General features: G+C 23.6%; 2 protein-coding genes across 2 annotated transcripts in view; one reads left to right on the top strand and one right to left on the bottom strand.

The window, feature by feature from the left end:
• LOC134832690 (17S U2 SnRNP complex component HTATSF1) overlaps positions 1 to 23317 on the top strand; it is a 35969-nt gene that overhangs the window by 5425 nt on the left and 7227 nt on the right. Inside the window, exon 2 of the mRNA XM_063846801.1 lies at positions 1702 to 2616. Coding sequence (XP_063702871.1) covers positions 1711 to 2616 — 906 coding nt within the window. The 5' untranslated portion in view covers positions 1702 to 1710. The remainder of the gene's footprint in view (positions 1 to 1701; positions 2617 to 23317) is intronic.
• Positions 5150 to 22333, bottom strand: LOC134832691 (uncharacterized). Its single transcript, XM_063846802.1, has 6 exons — positions 22108 to 22333; positions 10995 to 11223; positions 7068 to 7325; positions 6609 to 6720; positions 6329 to 6547; positions 5150 to 6264 (listed from the first exon to the last, which is right to left on the bottom strand). Exons 2-6 carry the CDS (start codon positions 11047 to 11049, stop codon positions 5538 to 5540), a joined length of 1371 nt encoding a protein of 456 aa, XP_063702872.1. The 5' UTR covers positions 11050 to 11223; positions 22108 to 22333; the 3' UTR covers positions 5150 to 5537.

The raw sequence follows: 23317 nt of genomic DNA, 5'->3' as shown, positions 1-23317 counted from the left end.
ATACATAACACCCTTCGTTAATGTAAAATATTTGTCAATTCTCAACTCTTTTTATGGCTTTTCGTCACAAATTGTATCAAAAAATGTTCTTTCTTTGAGTTTTTTTTTCACTACTTTCGACGCTGCTGGTCAAACATTGACTAAAGTCTTAAGTGAAATTTACACGATAACGTTGCATTGTTGAACGCAGTACACGCCGCGTGTCGACAACGATGGACTTTCGTGTCAGAATATTTAATCGTTTGTATTTTTTTATATTTATTGTTGTGTTCCTTCTTTGCCTTCACCCACGTTGTTGAACTGAATGGAGCTTTTGGTTAAAAGAAACCGCTCAGAGGCGATTAGAATCTTCACTTGCGCAGATTTTTGTAACTTTTCGCGTACACACGAGAGAGACCTTGTGCCTTCCGTTTACCTTTCCCCTTTGCGACTTACTGACTTTTGCTCGGAATTGTTGCGCTTTCTTATTTTATTTTGGTATGTGAGCGATAACTGAGACGAGTTATTTATTTCAAATAATTTTTTTGCTAAATAAATAAATAAAAAAAAAAAAGAAAAAAATTAAAATAAAAAAAAAATAAATTATTATTTTTAATTCTAAAGTTTCATGAATTTTTTCAAAAAAAATTAATAAAATTTTAATTTATTTAAAAAAAATTAAAAATTAAATTTATAAAAATTTTTTTTAATATTAAATTAATTATTATTATTTTTTAATTTTTATTTAAAAAAAAATAAATATAATTTTAAATGATAATTTACTAAAAACTAATGTAATAATTTTTTTAATTTTAAATTTGAAATAATGATTTAATTTTATTAATAACATCAAACATTATAATTTAAAAAAATTTAAAAAAAAATTAATGATTTTAAAAAAAAAAAGAAAAATAATTAAAAAATATATTTTTTTAAAAATACGTATATTAAATTCATGAAAATTATTTTTTTTATTTTATTAAAAATTGAATAAATAAAATAAATTATAATTTATAAAAAAATAATTCAAATAATTAATTTTTTAATTAAATAAAAATTCAATTTATTAATTATTCAAAAAAAAAAATTATTAAAGTTTTATAAAAAATTTTTAAAAATATAAAAAAATTGAAAAAAATAAATTATAAAAAATATAATTTTTTTTCAAGAAAATTATTTTTTTTTTATTTTATTCAATATTAAAAAAATTTTTTTTAAATAAAATAAATTAAACTTAAAAAAATTAATTAATTTTTAAATAAAATTTAATTTTTTTAATGAAATTTTTTCAAAAAATTAATTAATTAAATATTTTAATTTTTTAAAAACTTTTTTGAAAATTTTTTTTAACTTTTTTTAATAAAATTTTGAAATGAAAATATAACTTAATTTAATTAAAATAAAATATTTTTTAAATTAATTTTAAATGTTTAATTTTAATTTTTAAATTATTTTTTTTTAATAATTTTTATTTTTTTTTTACAAAAATATACTACAATCCAATTCGCTTGTTAATTCAAGACACTTTATTTAACTTTTGTGCGGTAATTGTTTCGAATTGTTAGTAAGTGAGTGAATGAGTGTATCGAGTGTGAATTAATAGGATAAGAATAAATTAATTTTTTGTGTGCCAAACAATTATTAACTTACCTTAAAGAGGGGGGATTTCCTCAATTTTTGCCCCAATTCAACTAACAACATTTTTCTTTTGTTTCGTTTCAGCTGTAAATCATGTCAGATGACTTTGTGGAAGAATTCGACACGGATGACGAGGCAGCTCCATCAACAACAAATCCTCCATTGGACTCTGTTTTAACAAATTCCGAGAACACAAACAATGAAAATCGCGAAAAAGAGTTGAAAAGCAGCGAAAGTACGACTTCAACAGCTTCGAATGACGTTTATGCGGCAAATACGACATACACTGACGACGGAACTGCCATTTATACGGATCCAGAGTCGAAATTTCAGTACAAATGGTGCACAAAAGAGAACAAATGGGTGCCATACCAAACGGGCGACTCAAATCCTTTTGAAAATGAATTCTATTTTTGGTGCACGGAGAAAAACGGATGGCAATTAAAGGCAAATTACGACTACGACGAGGAAAATAAAAAATGGATACCGAAGGAAGGTGTCGAAATGTTCGGCGGATATCAAGTAACGATCGCTGAAGATGGAACAAAAACTTACACAGATTCGGATGGCGTGACGTACGAATGGGATTTCGAGAAAAAAGCTTGGTTTCCAAAAATTGACGAGGATTTCATGGCAGTTTATCAGATGAACTACGGGAATTATGTGCCGAGCGAAGAAGACAAAGAAAAAGAACGAAAAAAACGTGAAATGCAAGAAGAAATGAAAAAAAGGAAAAAAGTAGAAGAAAATGAGGAACCTGCAAATAAAAAGATGAAAAAGAAACCGGAAGCTCCAAAATGGTTCGAAATCGCGCCCGAACACAACACAAAAGTTTACGTCGAAAATTTGCCTTTGGACATTACGGAAGAAGAATTTGTCGAGTTGATGTCGAAATATGGAATGATATTCAAAGATCCAACGACGAATAAGTTTAAAGTGAAGCTGTACAAAAGTCCTGATGGGCATTTGAAAGGAGATGGATTGTGCACGTACATTAAGGTAAGTCGAAAAATTTTGTTTTGTAAAAAAAAATAATTTTAATTTTTTTAAAATAATTTTTTAAATCTAAAAAATTACTCAAGTTTTTTAAATTAAAGCAATTTTTGTTATCATTTTTAATTCAAAACTGCCAAAAAATTGTTTTTTAAATTGGAAAGAGGGCTCTAATTTAAAGCCAAAAAAAAACTATGTCAAAAACTGTGTCAAAGCAATTTTTGTCAAATCTTACTCCGAATGGATAAAAATTTATCAGAGGGCTCTAATTTATCATTTTTAATCATTTTATAACTCAAAACTGCAAAAAAATTGAAAAAAAAATTTTTTTGTTCTTTGACAACTCAAAACTCAAAAAAAATTGAAATTTGTCAGAGGGCTCTAATTTATCATTTTTAATCATTTTATAACTCAAAACTGCCAAAAAATTGAAACTGAAAAAAATTTTTTTCTTTGACATAGTTTTGTCTTGAAAACTAAATCAAGAGAAAAACTGTGTCAAAAACTATGTCAAAAACTGTGTCAAAGCAATTTTTGTCAAATCTTGCTCCAAATGGATAAAAATTTGTCAGAGGGCTCTAATTTATCATTTTTAATCATTTTATAACTCAAAACTGCAAAAAAATTGAAAAAAAAATTTTTTTGTTCTTTGACATAGTTTTGTTTTGAAAACTAAATCAAGAGAAAAACTGTGTCAAAAACTATGTCAAAAACTGTGTCAAAGCAATTTTTGTCAAATCTTGCTCCAAATGGATAAAAATTTGTCAGAGGGCTCTAATTTATCATTTTTAATCATTTTATAACTCAAAACTGCAAAAAAATTGAAAAAAAAAATTTTTTTTTCTTTGACATAGTTTTGTTTTGAAAACTAAATCAAGAGAAAAACTGTGTCAAAAACTATGTCAAAAACTGTGTCAAAGCAATTTTTGTCAAATCTTGCTCCAAATGGATAAAAATTTGTCAGAGGGCTCTAATTTATCATTTTTAATCATTTTATAACTCAAAACTGCAAAAAAAAATTGAAAAAAAAAATTTTTTTTTTCTTTGACATAGTTTTGTTTTGAAAACTAAATCAAGAGAAAAACTGTGTCAAAAACTATGTCAAAAACTGTGTCAAAGCAATTTTTGTCAAATCTTGCTCCAAATGGATAAAAATTTGTCAGAGGGCTCTAATTTATCATTTTTAATCATTTTATAACTCAAAACTGCAAAAAAATTGAAAAAAAAATTTTTTTGTTCTTTGACATAGTTTTGTTTTGAAAACTAAATCAAGAGAAAAACTGTGTCAAAAACTATGTCAAAAACTGTGTCAAAGCAATTTTTGTCAAATCTTGCTCCAAATGGATAAAAATTTGTCAGAGGGCTCTAATTTATCATTTTTAATCATTTTATAACTCAAAACTGCAAAAAAATTGAAAAAAAAAATTTTTTTTTTTCTTTGACATAGTTTTGTTTTGAAAACTAAATCAAGAGAAAAACTGTGTCAAAAACTATGTCAAAAACTGTGTCAAAGCAATTTTTGTCAAATCTTGCTCCAAATGGATAAAAATTTGTCAGAGGGCTCTAATTTATCATTTTTAATCATTTTATAACTCAAAACTGCAAAAAAATTGAAAAAAAAAATTTTTTTTTTCTTTGACATAGTTTTGTTTTGAAAACTAAATCAAGAGAAAAACTGTGTCAAAAACTATGTCAAAAACTGTGTCAAAGCAATTTTTGTCAAATCTTGCTCCAAATGGATAAAAATTTGTCAGAGGGCTCTAATTTATCATTTTTAATCATTTTATAACTCAAAACTGCAAAAAAATTGAAAAAAAAATTTTTTTGTTCTTTGACATAGTTTTGTTTTGAAAACTAAATCAAGAGAAAAACTGTGTCAAAAACTATGTCAAAAACTGTGTCAAAGCAATTTTTGTCAAATCTTGCTCCAAATGGATAAAAATTTGTCAGAGGGCTCTAATTTATCATTTTTAATCATTTTATAACTCAAAACTGCAAAAAAATTGAAAAAAAAAATTTTTTTTTCTTTGACATAGTTTTGATTTGAAAACTAAATCAAGAGAAAAACTGTGTCAAAAACTATGTCAAAAACTGTGTCAAAGCAATTTTTGTCAAATCTTGCTCCAAATGGATAAAAATTTGTCAGAGGGCTCTAATTTATCATTTTTAATCATTTTATAACTCAAAACTGCCAAAAAATTGAAAAAAAAAAATTTTTTCTTTGACATAGTTTTGTTTTGAAAACTAAATCAAGAGCAAAAAAACTGTGTCAAAAACTGTGTCAAAGCAATTTTTGTCAAATCTTGCTCCAAATGGATAAAAATTTGTCAGAGGGCTCTAATTTATCATTTTTAATCATTTTATAACTCAAAACTGCCAAAAAATTGAAACTGAAAAAATTTTTTTTCTACATTCATTTTAGTCAAAAAAAAAAAAAAAAATAAAAAAAAAATAATTGCCTCCAAAATCCCCAAAACTGAAGAAAAACTAAATTTCTGAATTCTTTAAAAACAAAATTTTATTTTAAAAAAATCCATTTTAAAGTGACAATCAATCAATATTTAATTTTATTTTTCTCAATAGATTTATTTTTTTCCACAATGGCTAACATTGACTGACTTCGTTAAATACAATACGTTCTCTACTTTGTAATGTCAAGGCTTTTATGCCCCTTTTAGAGCTCTTTTCTATAAATTTAGACACATTAGCGTGATTTTTCCTTTATATTTTTGAACAAAAGCTGTTCTTTGACTTTTTTTCACGCGTGAATTCAAGCAGAATGATGGGGTCACAAAAGCTGCTAATTTTAACAGAAATGTGTGAGAGGAGTTTCACGAAAATAAATAAAAAAATATCTTAACAATTATTATATTTAGACTGGGTCTAGTTTTTGATTCGATTTTTTTCATTTTTTTGAATTTTGTGTCTTAAACGTCATTTTTCTGCTTTTGTTCCTTCATTCGTCGACGTTTCTCGAAGAATTCGTGTCGTTGTTCGGGCGTCAATTTCGACAAACGATCCATAAGTTGCTTTTTCTTCAATTCTTTTTCCGTTAATTGTCGTTTCGTCGTGACTTCTTGCGTGGTTGAGGGCGTTGTCGTTGTAGTTGTTGTTGTTGTCGTCGTCGTTGTTGTTCTTCGTTCTGTTGTCGTCTCAGGTCTTCGAGTTGAGGGACGTCTTCTTCGTGTACGAGCTGATTGTTCATCGGAATGAGGAGATGCTGTTTCGCCTGCCAAGCCTCCGTATCGTCTATGGTTGAAAACTGTCACTAAACGAGCTTTTCCATCGGGACCTCGTTCGATTTTTTGCTGAATTGGACCAACGCGTTGCCCAATATTGCCGGCGACGGAGTTGTCGGGGCGGAAAACTTCACGCGGATCAACTTCACGGAAAGTTGTCGACATTTTCGAGGGATTTGGGCGATCCAAGTTGTAACGAACGATGGGTTTATTTTGCGTTGTGGGCAAATTCGAAGCTGAATGCCAATCACGACTTCGCCGATCAGCTTTTTGATCATATCCAAAGTTATCGGGGTTGATATCGTTCCTCTGAGGCTTCCGTGATGGCTTATTGGGACGAATAAAATGGATGCGATTTGAATCACGATCAGCTGGATCGGGATTTGCAATGCGATATTTCGTATATTGACCTCCGCTGTAGAAGAAAAATTTAAAAAATCAATTTTTTGATGAAATTTCGTAAAAAAAAATTTTCTTACCGAACTTTGTTGGCAACAATGACTTCATTTTCGTTTGCAAGCTCATTCGGATACGTTTGATTCCATTTTTGGTACACACGATAACGATTTTTGCTGCTTACAAGGGGCATACGATGCTGACAAACGAAGTAATGTTCATCGGTGCATGCCCGAGGAGACCAACGATACTTCAAATTGGCGCTGAAGACGGCACAATGGTACTTGAGTTGCTCACGGGCACTGAAAATTAAAAAAAAAATCGTTAAATTTGCCTTGAAAATGATAAAATTTGAAAAATTACTTTGGATTCATGCGACTAAATGCCTGATATTGCAAATTTCGACCACTGTATCCCCATTGCCAACGATTTTTCTCCCAATTGAATGTCGCTCCGATCCATTTGTCAGCATGATCTAAAAAAATATTTAAAATTTTCCTCCAAAAATTAAAATTTTTCTAAAAAAAAAAATTAAAAATTTTCTAAAAAAATTAAAAATTTTCTTAAAAAAATTAAAAATTTTCTTAAAAAAATTATTTTATAAGAAATAATTAAAAATTATTTTATTTTTTAAGAAAAATTTTAATTAAAAAAAATATTTATTATTTTTTTAATTAAAAAAATTATTTATTATTTTTTTTATTTAAAAAAATTAAAATTTTTTTTTATTTAAAAAAAAATTTTTTTTTTATTTTTTTAAAAAAAAATTTATTTTTTTAAAAAAATCAAAATAATAATTTCCAAAAAAAAAAAAAATTTTACCTCGATCAAACGCCAACAAATATTTTCTAATCCTCCGATCTTCGTATTTTAGCGGTTCAGCAAGCTTGCTATGACGATCTTTGCACTCGAAATGCGCATCTAACCAATTTTTCTTGTAATGCGAGATAAAGTAGCATTCATTTCCGATCCTTTGGAATTTTGGAGGGCACAATGCGTACATGCGCTTCAATCGTGACTTTTCATTGGATGATATTTCCGTCGAGTTGGGAGCTGCCTCTGTCTGAAGAAGGAAGAGAACTGCAAAATAATTGCAAAAAAATGAAAGTTAATGACCTTTTGACAATAAAAAAAGAGTAAATAACGAGAGATATTGAGTGGGATGTCTCACGTTTCTCTAAATATTTACAGAAATCCATTCATGTTTTCGCATAATTCTTTGGCGCCGCATGTGCAAATAGCACTACTAACACACAATTGTAACAACTTTTTTTTTATTTGCGTTATATCGTTATATGAAAATGCGGGAAATGTGAAATTTAATAGGAAAAAAAATTATTTTTTAAATTTATTTTGATATTTTGTTCAGTAAAAATTTTTAAAAAATTAATAAAATATTTTTTTAAATTAAAAATTTTTTAAAAAAATAAAAGCATAAAAATATTTTAAAAAAATTATTAAAAAAATTAATTAATTAAAAAAAATTAATTTATTATTTTTTTAAATTTTAAATACAAAAAAATATAAAAAAATCAAGAAATGTAAAGATTTTATAAAAACTACTAAATTTTCGAAAAAAAAAAAATAAATTAATAAAATTATTTTTACTCAAAAAATTTTAAATTTTTTTTAAAATTAGTGAAAAATTTGATGAATTCGAAAATTAAAAAAAAAAGTTTAATTGATTTATTTTCATTTTTTTATATTAAATATTAGAATAAAAGTTATTTTAAATTTATTAAATATTTAAAAGTAAGGAATTTTTTAATTTTTTATTTAAAAATTTTTGAAGAAATTTTAAATATTTTTTTTTTAATATTTTTTTTTTCTAAATTATTTGAAGAATTTCTAAAGAAAAATATGTTTAAAATTAAAAAAAATTAAAATTGAAAAATAAATTTATAAAATAAATTTGAATCCAAGAAATTTATTAAAAATTAATAAAAATTAGAAAAAATTCTTTTTTTTTACAGAATTTGAATTTAAAAAAAAATAAAAAAAATGCATTATAAAAAAAATTTAAATTCAAGAAATGTTAAAATTTATTCGAAATTAGAAAAAAAAAATTTTTAAGATATTTTTTCTAAAAAAATTTGAAAAGAAAATAAATAAATTAATAAAATTATTTTTTCTTGAAAACAATTTTTTAAAATTTTTTTTAAAATTTAAAAAAGATTTTTTTTAAAGAAAATTATTTTTAATTTTTAATATTTTTTTTTTTTTAAATAAAAAAAAAATATAAAAATAAATTAAAAATTTTACATTTTTTTCAAATTTCCCGCAAAACTTGTTGATGTGTTTAATTTTAATTCATAGAAAAATCCACGCGAGAAAATTCTTTGTAAATCTTTTACTTCATCTTCGTCTTATGCAATAAGAAATCTCCGGTATTATGAAACAAACAAATCATAACAATTTATTGGAAACATCTCATCGTTTCTGGAATGCAAAGACGATTTATGACGATTATTTCCTGAATATAAAAGCATTTATTAATAAAATCGCTTTTTTAGGCAAATTGTCGCCGAGTCATTTATCACTTTTTTTATGTTCTTATCAATGTTTACTTGCACAAAATTCTAATTGAAATTTTACGTAATTTTTTTTGAGATAAGAATTATGCAATGAAGTGATAGATTCTGGATTTTTTGAGTATAAAAGGTGTCGCGATTGTGACAAAGAGCATTCAGTGCATTCTCGATTTCCGAAGCAAATAGAAGAAGAATCAAAATGAAATTCCTCATCTTGTTGGCTGTTGTCGCCGCTGCCTCTGCAGTTCCCTATTTCCCATACAACTACAACTATGGCATCAACTACGGATATGGCTTCAACCATGGTTTGGTTTCCGACAACATCGATTACCGCACCTTGATGTTGGGAGGACGCACTCACATCTTGGACAAGGACATCTCGTTGGTCAAGAAGGACTTTATCATCTTCTACTACAAATACTTGGTTGATCTTTTGGACATCTTCAAGACGCGCTTCAACGACATCTTGGTTCATGTCGACTTCAAGGAACACAGCGTCTTGGAATTGCCCTTGTACTGCCACAAAATGAGCGGCTTGATGCACTGGATGATGACCATGAACATCGACTTCACCAAATACGATCCTCACTACTTTGACTTGTTCATGATCTGCAAGGTTTCCGACTACATGATGTTCATGAAGTACTACTGGTTGCACTTCAACTACGTCGATGTCATGCACAAGGACTTGCCTTTCATGCGCGATTTGTTCCACGGACTCGGATATTACAACAACTTGTACAAATTCGGAGACTACTATGGCAAACCCTATGATGGCTTCTATGGCAAAATCTTCGGCAACAACTTCTATGGACACAAATTCTTGCCTTATGGCGAACACTATTCCTTCGACAAATTCTTGCCCATCGTCAAGGATTTCCATTATTAAGCGATTTTTCGTCAAAAGTTGAAAAGTTGATGGCAGAGAATCATTTTTGAGCTCTCGAAACCCATTTTCTTTCTGAATAAAGAATCTTATTTAACAAAAAAAAATTTTTTTTTTTTCTTTTAATGTTTAAAAAAATTTTTTTTTTCTGATATCTCGTCAATATTTTTATGAAAATTAAATTTCAAGACTTGAAAAATTTGTTAAAAATTCAGTTTTTGAAGAAAATTTCAATTAAAAAAATTCATAATTATTTAAATTTAAATAATTTTAAAATTTTAATTAAATTTTATTTAATTTTCGAAAATTAAATATAAAATTTTTAATTTTTTAATTTTAAAATTTTAAAAAAAAAATAAAATTTTAATTAAATTTTATTTAATTTTTTTAAAAAATTTCAAAATAATTTCTTTGGTTCAAAAAACTTTATAGGTACTCGTTTATCTTTAAAAATTCTCAAGAGCAAAAAAATCATACAAATTTCTTTAAAAAAATTTTAAAAATTTGCTCTTGATACTGAAAAAATTGTTTGAAACTAATTTTTTAAGAAAATTTTAATTAAGAAACAAATTAAAAAAAAAATCGTAAATTTTGAGACATTGCGACTCTAGTTTTTTTATTTTTAAATTTTAAAAATTCAACAAATAATTGAAGGAAGTAAAAAATGAACATTTTAATATTTTTTAAGTCTCATTCCATTAAATTTTAAAAAAAATGAATTTTTAATATCTTTTTAGAGTTCAAAGAGTAAAAAATTTTGAGAAAAAGACTTTGAAAGCAATTTTTCATCAAAATTTTACCTTTTGAACTCAAAAAGATATTAAAAATTCACTTTTTTTTTAACAAAATTTAATTTAAATTCGATCAAAAATCTCAAAATTTTTCAATTTTCACTGCATTCATCGACTTTTGAACCCTTCAAATTACTCAAAATGCGCTTTTCTTGCCTTTAACAACGACTTTTGCCCATTTAACTCTTTGAAAATAACAATTAAAGCAATGTTTATTACTCTTACGCCTCAATTTTATAAAATCTGTGCAAGAATTCACTTCCGCGCTGTGTTGTAACAACTTGTATTCACACAATTTTCTTCGCAGAATCAAAGTAAACCAAGAAACATCTGCTCGCAACATCAAGAGAGATTTCTATTTTTCCGGAAATCGTCATCTGCCGTCAAAATTTTTCGTGTTTACTCAACAAATTTATGATTTGCAAATGTGACTTTTTGCTATTTTCGCTTTTTTGCACTCATTTCGCGCCAATTCAATTAACTCATCGTCCGTCATAGATTCGAAATTAGATTTTATTTTGATTTTTATCGATTCACTTACTAAATACTACGATGATGTTACTACAGGTGATGACTAAATTACTCCTTATAATCATGTTGATCGTCTGTGTTGTTGCGTTATTGAGTTATTTATTCATTTATTCGTTGATTTTGATCGAAACTCCTTCGTTGGAGCAATTTTAGAGGCGGATAAATCGATTTATTTATTAATTGAATCTTTTTTATGCGAAAAAAGGCCAATAATTTTTCAGGAATTCTCGTGCTTTGATCTGAAAATAAAAAAGAAAAAACAAAGAAATGCGTTGGTTTAGTTTTTGAATTAATTTTGAATAAAATTATTGGAAGATGGGTTTCTATCGAGCATAAAAATGGCGTCATTAGTGCTAACGGCGAAATTATTACAAACGGAGGCGTATGCAGTTTATGGCATCTTATGACATAATTTTGCAATCGTAAGAATCAATTTGTGTCTAAATTGACAAATTAAGTGTGCGGCGATGAGAAATGAGACGAGTGATGGGTATGATGTGATGATATTTAAATGAAGGTTAAGGTTAACGAGAGTTGTGCAGTGGATTGTTAAAAAGTCGTAAACACATCGTAAAAAATCTAATTTGACCAAAAGTGGAAAGGAATTGTTTTAAATTTGATTTTTAAGGAAATAATCAGAAATCATTTATTTAAGTATATTTTTTCTAAAATAATATCGAAATTCAAAGAATTTTAATTTAATATTTTTTTTATTTAAATTAATTTATTTTGAATTTTATTAAAAATAATAATTTATTTTATTAAAATTATTTTAAGTTTTTTTTTAATGAAAATTTATTTTTTTAATTAAAATTTTTAGATAATTTTTTTTTTTATATTTATATGAAAAATTTTTAAAATTATTTTCGTTTAAAATTATATAATTAAAAATTATTCAATATTATTTTATTTTAATCTCGGTTTTATAATTAAAAATATTTAAATAACTAAAAATAAATTTAAAAATATTAAATTAAAAATTATTGAATTTTTCATAAAAAAATGTATGTATTTTTAAATTTATTTTTAGATATTTTTTTTTAAATTAAAATTATTTTTAATTAATTAATTAATTATTTTTTAATTTTTTAAATTAATATTTATTTATTTATTTAATGAAAATTTTTATCTAATTCAATTTTTTTAATTTTCTTAAATTTATTTTTAGTTAAAAATTTTGAACGAAAATTTTAATAAATAATATTTTCATTTAATTTAATTTAATTTTTAAATTTATTTTTGGTTTAAATCATTAAATTAAAATTTTTCAATTTTTTATTAAAAAATTTATTTATTTATTTTTAGATTAATAAATTTTTGATTTATTTTTAATTTTATTTTATTTCTTTAATTTAATTTTAATTTTAATTTTTTTTAATAAAAATTATCATAATTTATAATTAATTTTTAATATTTTATTTTTTTAATTTTTTAAAAAATTTTTTAAAGAAAAAATCAACACGAAAAATTTTTAACTCAATTTTTTTTAAAATTTAATGCTTCAGAGGCTCTGAATGTTCATTAAATCTTTAAATCAAATTTTACATTTAAATTCAGAACTATTTTTAAGCTTTCACAGAAAAATAAATTACTTAAAATAATAAATTTATGAACTGAAAAATTCTTTAAATTCTTCTAAAAGTGCAAAAATTTCAATTTCTTCAAAATAATCGAACAAAATTTCCTATAAATAGACATTTAATCCCTCTTCAGGTCATATTTTACATTAATTTTGCAATAAAAAACATTAACATTCATTATTATTTATTTATAAATTTTCATATTTTGCTTCGTAATTTATTTTCTTATTACTTCGTCATAATCAAAACATCATAAAATCACTTTTTTTGTTTGTTTTGTTTTAAAAACAACTCATATCAACTCTATTCATTGATTTAAAAATAAATAGGAACATAAAAAAATGTCAATTTCAGCAACCGGTGTCACATTTCTTAACTGCATTTTAACAGAACATTTAAAATAAAAAAAAACAATAAAACTCAACTTTTAATGGCGTAACAAATTGAACTTTATTCTTTTGCAAGAAAAAAAAATTAAAAAAAAAATAAATATTAAAGTTCGTTCTCGGAATTCGCTAAAAAGCAAAAAAAAAAATTATTAAAGTCCAAATTTCAATAAAAAAAAAAATTGTAGAGGGTGCATTTTATTTATTTTGTGCAAAAATGCATTAAGTCACACACGTGTTTAATCGTCGCCTGAACCGGATAAAGTGTTATTGTTTACTTTATGAAATTGAAGCTCGACTGGATTGAAAAAAATAAATCGATCGAACAAATAAATAAATAAAAGTAATTTTTCTAAAGAGAGAAATTTAATCTGAAATTGTTTGTTTATTTTATTTGCAAGGGACGTCATTTCAGGATTTTTAATTAAAAAAAAAAGAAAAAAAAATCGAGAAAACTCGATAAAGTCATAAAGTAGCATAAAAGACGAACGTCGCCATCATCGTCATCAGAAAATATTACAAGTAATTAATTAACGGCTACTACTTGGCTCAACACACGCCCATCTACCGATTATCTTGGTCTGTAATTTTCCTTCCTTCTTCGAAGAAAAATGAACGACATTCAAAGTTTTTTTTTTATTTTCAAGTCCAAACGAATCCTAAACACAACATTTTTAGGCTTGTCTGCGTTTCGTGCTATTTTTGAACATTTCGTGGTATTGAAAAATGCTCGATATCACGATAAAAGTAGGAGACCCCGTGAAGATAAATGTTGGATTTTTTGCGAAACGGAAGACAGGTTTATTATTATCTGTCGTTCTCTCTATAAATTATGACATGATCGCATTCAACACATTGTTATTAAATATGTTAGAAGACTTTTATTAATATTTTTTGTGGTATGAAAAATGATTTCAGACGATTTTTTGCTTGTTTTGTTAATTTTTAATACAAATTTATAACACGCGCGCCTTGTTTTTGCGGATTTTTCTATATTTGACGATAAGAATGTTGTTGATATGATAAATGGTCGTGATAAGAAATGGAAAGAGAAAATAAAGAAATGGAATAAGAAAATTTATTAAAAAATAAAAATTAGTTTTTAGGAGCGTTTCAAGGTCGATTAATCTATTGGGAGTGTTTAAGGTGAATTGTGAAAGGGAAATTTTTAAAAAAAAAAATTTTTTTAGGAATTAATTTTAAAATTTTTAAAAATATATTTTGAAGTGTTTATAAATTTTCTTAAATTATTTTAAAAATTTTATTTAATTTATTTTAATTTTTTTTTTAATTTTAAGTTAATTTTTTTTTTTTTTTTTTTTTAAATAAATTTTCAAAATAAAAAAAAAATGTTTTTTATTTAACAAAAAATAATTTATTAAAATTTTTTTACCAATTTTTTCATTTTTAAATTTTAATAATTAAAATGTTAAATAAAATAAAAATTATTTAATAAATTTTTTAAAAAAATTTTTTATTAATTAAAAAAAATTTTTTAATAAATAAAAAAAATTAATAAATTTTAAAAATGTTAAAAAATTTATATTTTGAATAAATTTAATATTCAAAGTCAAAAAAAATTTTAAAATTTATTCAAAAATTTTTATTTAAAATTGTTATCAAGTTTATATTTTAAGAATTTGTCGCCAATTTCCAATAAAAATTTTTCTCAGTAAATTTCTATCAATTACGAGATCTACAGGTGATCGTATCAGAAATCATAAATAAAATATTTATCGCACTTGAAACTCAAATAAATCATGTTCTCGTTTTTCTAATTGATGATAATGATTATTTGTGTCACACACATGAGCCGTAAATCAGTTCCGTAAATTTATTACTCATTTTATTTTTGCAAACAATGCGATAAAGTGACATATCAAACCTATGAAACACGATCAATTTCGCGCAATTACACATGAGGTAATGCCAACTTTTGCACTAAAAGCGGGTCATTGAACGCGAGACTTTTGCTCAAAATTCGCCACAACTCGCACTTTTTCCATCAAAAAGTCACTTTTTGCTGCGGCAAACGTTAAAAGCTGTCTCATTTAACTCCGCTTGACACGCAAAACGGAATAATGCATCAAAAGTTACGACAATAATTATTTTATATCGTAAATAAGAAAAAGCCATAAATTGATTTAAAAAGTCCATTTATTTAAATTTTTGCTGCAAACGACAATGAAGTCATCCCCGTTTGTCATGAGCGGCAAATTATTTTAAAAGCCATGCAATTTTGTGGTTAATTATTGAAATTTTACGAGAACGCACAAAAAACGTGAGCGATGACTTGGGGGATTGTGAATTTATTGACGGCAATTCATCAAAACGGCAAATTAATAATTTTTTCGTGACAAATTAGGACTAAAGGTCAGGTTTTTTGGAGCAACAGCTTCCTTTGTTCGCGATAAAAAAAAATGAAAAATTAAAATTCTCGAAGATTAAGGTCAGACCTATCAAATAACAGACAATCAACCATCTGATTATCATAAAAAATTGCGTTCATCATCAGTTGCTCGGTTACATTGTTGCAATTTAGCGCTGATGTCGCTACAGAAATTATCTGTCAACATTGTATCAATTTTTATTTTTTATTTATATTTAATATTTTTATGATGTTTCGCGCATGCATACAAACAATTTGATGCAACTTTTACGAGATTTTTTCTTTAATGTTATGTTTGGATGATTTGGCGAGATGAAAAAAAAGATAAGAACGAATCGGAGGTTAATTGTAGGTCGGGTTATTTGAATAAAAAGTGCTGTTTTACAAGTAATTTTTGCGATTATTGAACTTTTTTTTGTTTGCGGAAAATAATTTATTAATATAAAGGTCTTAAAATTAAAAATATTTATATTAAAATATAAATTTTTTATCCAAATTCATATATTTTGTTTCAAAATTTCTTCAAAAGCTCTCTGTGAAAATTCTATTTTATTAAAAAATTTTTTAAAAAATTAATTTTTGATTTTAAAGGCAAAAATTAACTTATGAGCATAAAAATGTTAATTTTTTATAAAAAAAACAATCTAAATAATTTAACTATTTTTTTTTTAATTTTAATTTTTAATTTATTTTAATAAAACTCAAAAATTTACCTTATATAGTTAAAAAATAAATAAATTTTAAAAAAATGAAGTTTTTGCTTATCAATATTTTTTTTTATATGAAAACTTAACAAGTTAACTTTTTTATTATTTTTTTTTATCATAAAATAAATACAATAATTTTTTTTTGTTTTGCTGAAATTGATAGAAAATCAGATAAATTTAAGTTCGATTTTTTTAGATTAAAACATTAATTTCTTATAAAAAAAAAATATTTTTAATAATTAAATTATTTTTTTAATTAATTGATTTATTTAATTTTTAATTTTTTTTTTTAAATTCATTTAAAATTATTTTAAAAATTTATTTTTTTAAAAATCAATTAAATTCCAATTCTTAAAGAATCTTGAGACATAAACTCTCCGTTAACTCCAAAAAACCCATAAATTTGGTATTCTTGACATCGTCTGTCAAAACAATAACACCTTTCAATCATTTTACGACGTTTTTTGTATTTGCCTTTCGTTCAACCTCTTTTTTGTACTCTGTGGTTTTGGTTTTTAATTTTGTTTCATTTTTTTTTTGTAAAAAGTGCTCGACATGAGTCATATTGCGGTCTCTTTTTATTGCAATTGCATGTGTCGCCCGCAGAAAGGTGTTACAAAAAATTTCATTTTTTTTTTAATTTTTCATCAGAACCATCTCTCTCATCAATTTAAACACACAAAGGAAAGAGATCCAATTAATTTCATTTTTTATTGTTGGCAAAAAAAATTTTCTCCTACTAAATGGAAGTAACCTTGAGAAGTGCAAGCAGATTTATCGCCATCGAAAAAAAAATTCGCGAGAAAAAAAAGAAAAAATCTAAAGTCGTGTTATGTTAACCCCAATTTATGGTTTTTGTAGAAAAAAGTGACGATCGTGTGACCTGTCAATTATTTCTTCTATTGCTCAATTGATTTGCGCGTTTTCTTTTATCAAGTGACGATCAAGATTTTTTATAATTTAATTTAAAAAAAATTTTTAGCTGTGAATTTGATGAGAATCAACAAAAAACGGGAAAAAGTGTGCGGTAATAAATTAATTTCAATTGACGCTTTGATTTTAAAGTCGTTATCGTTAGAGAGCCAGCATGATTTTTTAATGTTGATTCACGAAAAAAGCTGCTGCTGCACGTTTTATGCGTCGAGAAATTTTTTTTCAACGTAATTTACTGCAATAAAACTGATTTATTTTCTGCGTCGTCGCCCACTTCTCCTGACAGTCTCACAAAAAAATTCTTTGCACACATTTTTATTGAAATAATTCCTTGCCGATAAAATCTGAGAAAAAAAACAATAAATTTCATCTGAAATTACTGAACCTTGAGAGACACCAACGTATGGCTTTGAGGCTCGACGAAGTGTTTGGAGCTGTCTTTTTCACGTCAAAAAAGTGCTTAAAAGTCTCTTGATTTGACATTTTTCTGTGATTCATGACCTTACATGTGATGTAACGTCTTGCGGCTGGCTTACGTGACAATCTCCCAAAAATAGGCTAAGCAAATATTTTTATTACCCAATATTGACACAAAGAACTTTCATTGTTTGAATGGTTCAAATTTCAAAAAAAAAAAAAAATTAAACATATTTTTAAATTAACCAGAACCAGCCACGCACTCAACCTTTTGATAAACATAAATCATGATCATTATTATTATCGACTAATTTACATCTCACAAAATGCGGCAGTTGATCAACTTACTCGACAATTTAAATATTTAAAAAAAAAATCAGAAATTTTCCTCATAAAAAATAATATTAAAAAAAATATTTGTTGTATATATTTTGAAATACTATTTTGTATTTATCGAATAAATGTTTTGATTTTTTTCTAAAAATTTTTTAAGTTTATTTTTATTTAATTAAATTAATTTTAATTAATTGATTATTTTAAATTTTTATTTAATTTTAAATTAAAATGTATTTTTTTACTTATTTTTTTAAATAATTTATTTAATTTTTTTTTGCTTTTATAAGATATTTAAAATTAAAATAATTTTTTTATTCCAAATTTTTAATTTAAGTTTAATTTTTTTTAAAATATTTATTTTTAATTATTTGAAATATTTTTTTTAATTTAATTAATTTTTCAAAATTAATTTTAAAATTATGAATAAAAAATGTTTCAAAAATTTTTTTAATTCAATTTAATTGAAAAAAAAAATTCATTTAAAAAATTATTTTTTTTTTAATTTTATTTTTTTTTTAATTTTTTTTTTTTATATTTTTTTAAAAATTTTTATTAAATTTTTTAAAAATTTTTAATAAAATTTTTAAAATTTTTTAAAAAAAAATTTTACAAAAAAAATTATTTTTTTTTTTAAAAAATATTTTTAATTTTAAATTAAATTAAATTAAATTTTAAAATTAAAAAAAAAAATAAATCAAAGATTTTCACAAAAAAAAAATCTAAAAAAAAATATCTACTAAAATTAAATTTGCTCGTTCATACTCAAGTTACATTTTTTTTTTTGAAACCGGTGTAATTTATGTTTATTTATTTATAAAAAAAATAAATAAATAATAATTGCAGCTTGTTGCTCTTGTCTTAACTGCACATACATGATTGTTAAAAAGATAAGAAATCTATATTATTATTAAATTAATTTTTTAATCGAAACATTAATTTTCTATAACAACATCGAGAACATGACAGCTCGACTTACTCGCTCACAACTTTTAATGATGAAATCATCAACGATCATGTTTGCGAAAGACCACCGTGAATAGTTCTCTTATCGTTGTACAAATATCTGTTTATTCTCTTAAAAAAGACAACGAAAGTGACGCACTCTTTTGTTTTTTCTTCTCCTCCGATAAAAAAAAAATAATTATTTAAAAAAAATTAATCGTAATTTGATACATTTTCGCAGGCAATTCCGCACCTTTCGTTCCAAAAAAAGAAAAATATTTGTCGATTCCTTCTAATAAGGTCGTAAAAAATAATTATGGAAGAAACAAAAAAATAAATACAAAAATAGAAAAATGTCATAAACTAGACACAAAAATATTTTTTTCGGCATTTTATGGAGAACGGCACCCAAAAAAATTTTTTTTTTGTCTATACGTGATGAATCGAGACTAATTGATGGGAGAAACGAAGTTCAGCTAAAAATAAAGACATAAAAAATAAGAATTTCGCGAATAATGGAATTCATAATAATTTTTTTTATTTGAGGAGGAAGAGGTAATAATGGGATTGTTATGCGAATGAAGCAACTTTCTTGCTGACGATGACAAAAAAAATTATTTGGTAACTGTTTTTGTAAGACAGAGAATTTCATTATCAGTGTGGAATTTGAGATTATGAATGTCGTAATCGGATACAAAGTAACATTTTTTAATTAAATATTACGTCAAATGGGAAAAATTATTAAATTTATATAAAAATTTTATTTTTTACTCTCGAAGTATTTTTTTATTTAATTAAATAAATATTTTTTATTGAATTAATTAAAATAATTAAATAAATTAAAAATTAAAATAATTAAAAAAAAAAATTTAAAAATTTAAAAAAATTTAAAAATTTAAAAATTTAAATTTTAAAAATTTTAAATAATAAATTAAAAAAAAATTTAAAAATTTATTTTTAAAAAAATTATTTTTTTAATTTAAATTTTATTATTTTATTAAAAAATTCAAATTTATATATTTTTTTAAAAAATTAATTTAAATAAAAAAAAAATTTTTTTATTAAATTTTTGAAACAGGAGAAAACTTAAACTCTTAAACTCTAAAAAAAAAATTTAATTAAATGTCATTTCAAAAAAAAATTCCGTTAAAAAATTTGAAAATTGCATTTTGCTAATTCAATTTTTTTCTATAACTTGAATTTTTCATTATTTAAAAAAAATTGCTAAACTTTTTTAAAATTAAAAATAAAAGTTTAATAAATCATCAAAAAAATTGAAAAAATAATCAATTTTTTAGCCAAAATAAACAAAAATTCTCATGTGCGGTCCTCAACTTGTAAATTGTTTAAAAATTATGTTTCAAAAAACAAAAAACTTTACGACCAACATAGTTTCCGATTATATCATTCCCGTTGTTAATATTTAATAATCTCTAAAATTCAACAATTTAATGTTTACTTAACTCAAATCGTCGTTCATGGAGAAACGAAATGAATATTAATCATGACCCTCACAAACTCTAATTAATTATGATATTGTTTATTATTTACATTTGCATCATACATATTTTATTCTCATTTCAGTTCTATAACTTTCATTTATTAACTCGCTTCTGAACACATTTCTGCACGTTTTTGCAATTATTTTTCTCCGTCGACAATTATAAACTCGAACAAATGTTCAAAAAGTTGTAAAAATAAATTAATTTTTTTTCGCATGTAAATCGATCGATGAAGTCAAAATATCGCGTGAAATTTTTCAAGTTCAATTTCTTGACACTCCTTCGGACAGCAAGTACTTAAAACCGTCAAGACATCATCACAAAAATGTGATCACTCTTCAAATATAGTTCAAGTTATCTAGCAGCTCGAACATGATGTCATCCCGTATTTGATCTTTCACAAAGTGCAGACAGACTTCGGACAAGAAAAAAAAATATAAAAACTAAAAACTAATAAATACTAAAATTTTGTGCAATAAAAATGTGTCAAAAACCTGCCATCATGAAACAAATTAGGATGGCGAGACGATTGTTTTGCCATTTTTATCGTGAATGTTCTAATTTTTGAACGTTTTTTTTGTGAGAAAATTCTAAGAATGCACCCATAAGGCAGAAAAAGGTGTTTTAATTCGTAATTTATCTTTTTTGTTACATTTTTTTTTGTTTTTTAACAAAAATTTGGAAAAAAATAATTTAAATGGAAATTTCTCTCGTTTTGATCATTTGTCTGTCTGTTTCTAATCATAAAAAATTTAAATAATTTTTTTTTCAATTTTTAAATTAATTAATTTAAATTAATTAAATTAAATAAAAATTAATTAAATTTAAATTTTTAATTTAATTTTAAATGAAAAATTTAAATAATTTTATTTTTCAATTTTTAAAATAATTAAATTTAAATTAATGAAAAAATTAATAAATAAATAAAAATTAATCAATTAATTAAATTTAATTTAAATTTTTAACTTAATTTTTAAAAAAAAATATAAATAGTTTTTTTTTCAATGTTTAATATAATTAAATTAAAATTTATAAAAAAAATTATTAAATAAATTTAAATTAAATTTAAAATTTTTTAAATTAAATTTTTAATTTAATAAAAAAAAAAATAAGAAATTAAAAGAATTAAAGAAATAAATTTTTGTAAAATTTTTCAATAATTTTTTTTAATAATAAAAAAAACTATTTTACGATTATTTGAAAAAAATAGTTCATAAAAATATTAAAAACCTTTTAAAATAATTATTAATAAATCATTAAAAAATAATAAAAAAAAATCATTAATAATTAAAACCCGCTCACGTCATTAATATTTTTTTTTGTAATTAATAGTCGCAATAAATGCTCACATTTAAAATTTTTTTCAACACTTATAAATTTACGATTAACAAGAATTTTATTGTCCGTGTCAGTTTAATGATAATAATTAATAATAAAATTTAAATAAAGTGAGAAAAATTATGCGCGCCAAAAATTTGACTCTAAAATTTTTTTCATTGTTACACATTCCCATCATCGACTCTTTTGAAAAAAAAATATCACTCGCGAATAAATATTAATTTGTTGTTCCAGTCACCTTTTTATGTTTCTACATTTATCTTTTTTGCGTGTGAGGTCACTCGAAGCCATCATCATAGCAAAGTGATAAAAATTATTAATTAATTTTTTTTTATTTTTTTAACGTTAAAGCCCAAGCAGAGTTGCCTCTCTCTTTAATGCGAACCATAAATATTGCAGAACATTTATTAACTTTACTCATTGGCACTTTTAGATCATCAAAACAAATAAAAAATAGAAAAAAACACACAAAATTTGTAGTAAAATAAACTTGTTTCACAAGTCTTGAAGAGGAATGAACTGATGGATTGACAAAAAAAAAATAAAATACAAATTATGTGCAAAAATTGGCTATTTTTAAGCAAATATATCACCTTTTTTGTCGCTGAATATTTTTTTCGCGGAATATTCAAATTTTTATTTAATCCACTTATTTTTGCATAAATTTAATTTTTATTTATTTTTTTTTTAATTTTTTTTCTTTCACTTTAATCTTTAATTTTTATTTTTCATAAAAATAAGAGAAGAGTAAATATTTTTTTTAGTCACAAATTTTATCTTTTTATCATTAAATTTTTTTTTTGATAAAAATTTTTCTTTTTCGCGTCCTATCGGAACAAGAACAAAATTGCAACTGAAGTCAGTTATCTTTTTAGTGAATTTTGAGGCAGTCGGGCGTGTGTGTTGTCGTCGCCGTCGAACGAATGTGAAAACTACTACGAGAGTACACTCTCGTAACGGAGTCGTAGTAGTAGATACAAGTGTTTTGTTTTTTTTCTTCTTTCGTTCGATGATCATGTGTGCCGATTTTGTCGTAGAAGAATCACGCCAATATTCATTCAGAGTTTCATGGAAGTGCAAAATATGTTCTACAATACGCTTGTTGCGTTGTTTTCATGTCGTCATCGTTGAGGATGATGATGGTAGATGGATGAAAGAAAAGTGTATGGAGTGAATGGAACATATTTTTTTGTTGTAAAAATTGTGAAGGAGAAGAGATCACGGTGCGACAAGATTTTTTTTTTATTGAATTTTAATTTTTGATTAATTTTGTTTAATTTTAATTTTTTATTTATTTTTTTTTTAATTTTTATTTATTTTTTAATTTTTTTTTTAATTTAAAATTTAAAAAAAAATCTTAAACTTGCCTGATTTTTAAATTTTAGCAAAATTTCTGACAAAATTAATTTTTTGATAAATATTTAATTTTTTCAAAAATTTTATTTGATGTAAACAAATTTTTTCAATTAAATTAATTAATAATTAATGTTGATTAACAGAAAATTTCGAAAAAAATTATCTTTTTATTTTAATTAATTTTTTTTAATTAATTAATTTTTTAATTTAAATAAATAATTTTAATTAAAAAAAAAAATTAAAAATAATTTAAATAATTTTTTTATAAAAAAAATATTTTTTTTAAATTTTTAAAAAATTAATTTCAAAAAATTTAAATTTTTAATTTTTAAGCAAAAATTTTGAAGAAATTTATCTTTTGATAATTTTAAAAACTTTTTGCAAATTTGTACAATTTATTTACAAATTTTTAAAAAAAAAAAAAATATTTTTGCATCAAAATAAAAA

The sequence above is a fragment of the Culicoides brevitarsis genome, chromosome 2, assembly GCF_036172545.1.
Source record: "Culicoides brevitarsis isolate CSIRO-B50_1 chromosome 2, AGI_CSIRO_Cbre_v1, whole genome shotgun sequence".
NCBI lineage: Eukaryota > Metazoa > Arthropoda > Insecta > Diptera > Ceratopogonidae > Culicoides > Culicoides brevitarsis.
This window is presented reverse-complemented; position numbering and strand designations above follow the sequence as displayed.

Excerpts from the sequence above, each read along its gene's own strand:
- LOC134832691 (XM_063846802.1), bottom strand. The coding sequence starts at position 11,049 with ATGATTATAAGGAGTAATTTAGTCATCACCTGTAGTAACATCATCGTA. Across the intron at positions 6,721-7,067 it reads TTTGTTGGCGTTTGATCGAG|ATCATGCTGACAAATGGATC; the intron begins GTAAAATTTTTT and ends ATATTTTTTTAG. Across the intron at positions 6,265-6,328 it reads ATTGTTGCCAACAAAGTTCG|CGGAGGTCAATATACGAAAT; the intron begins GTAAGAAAATTT and ends TTTCTTCTACAG.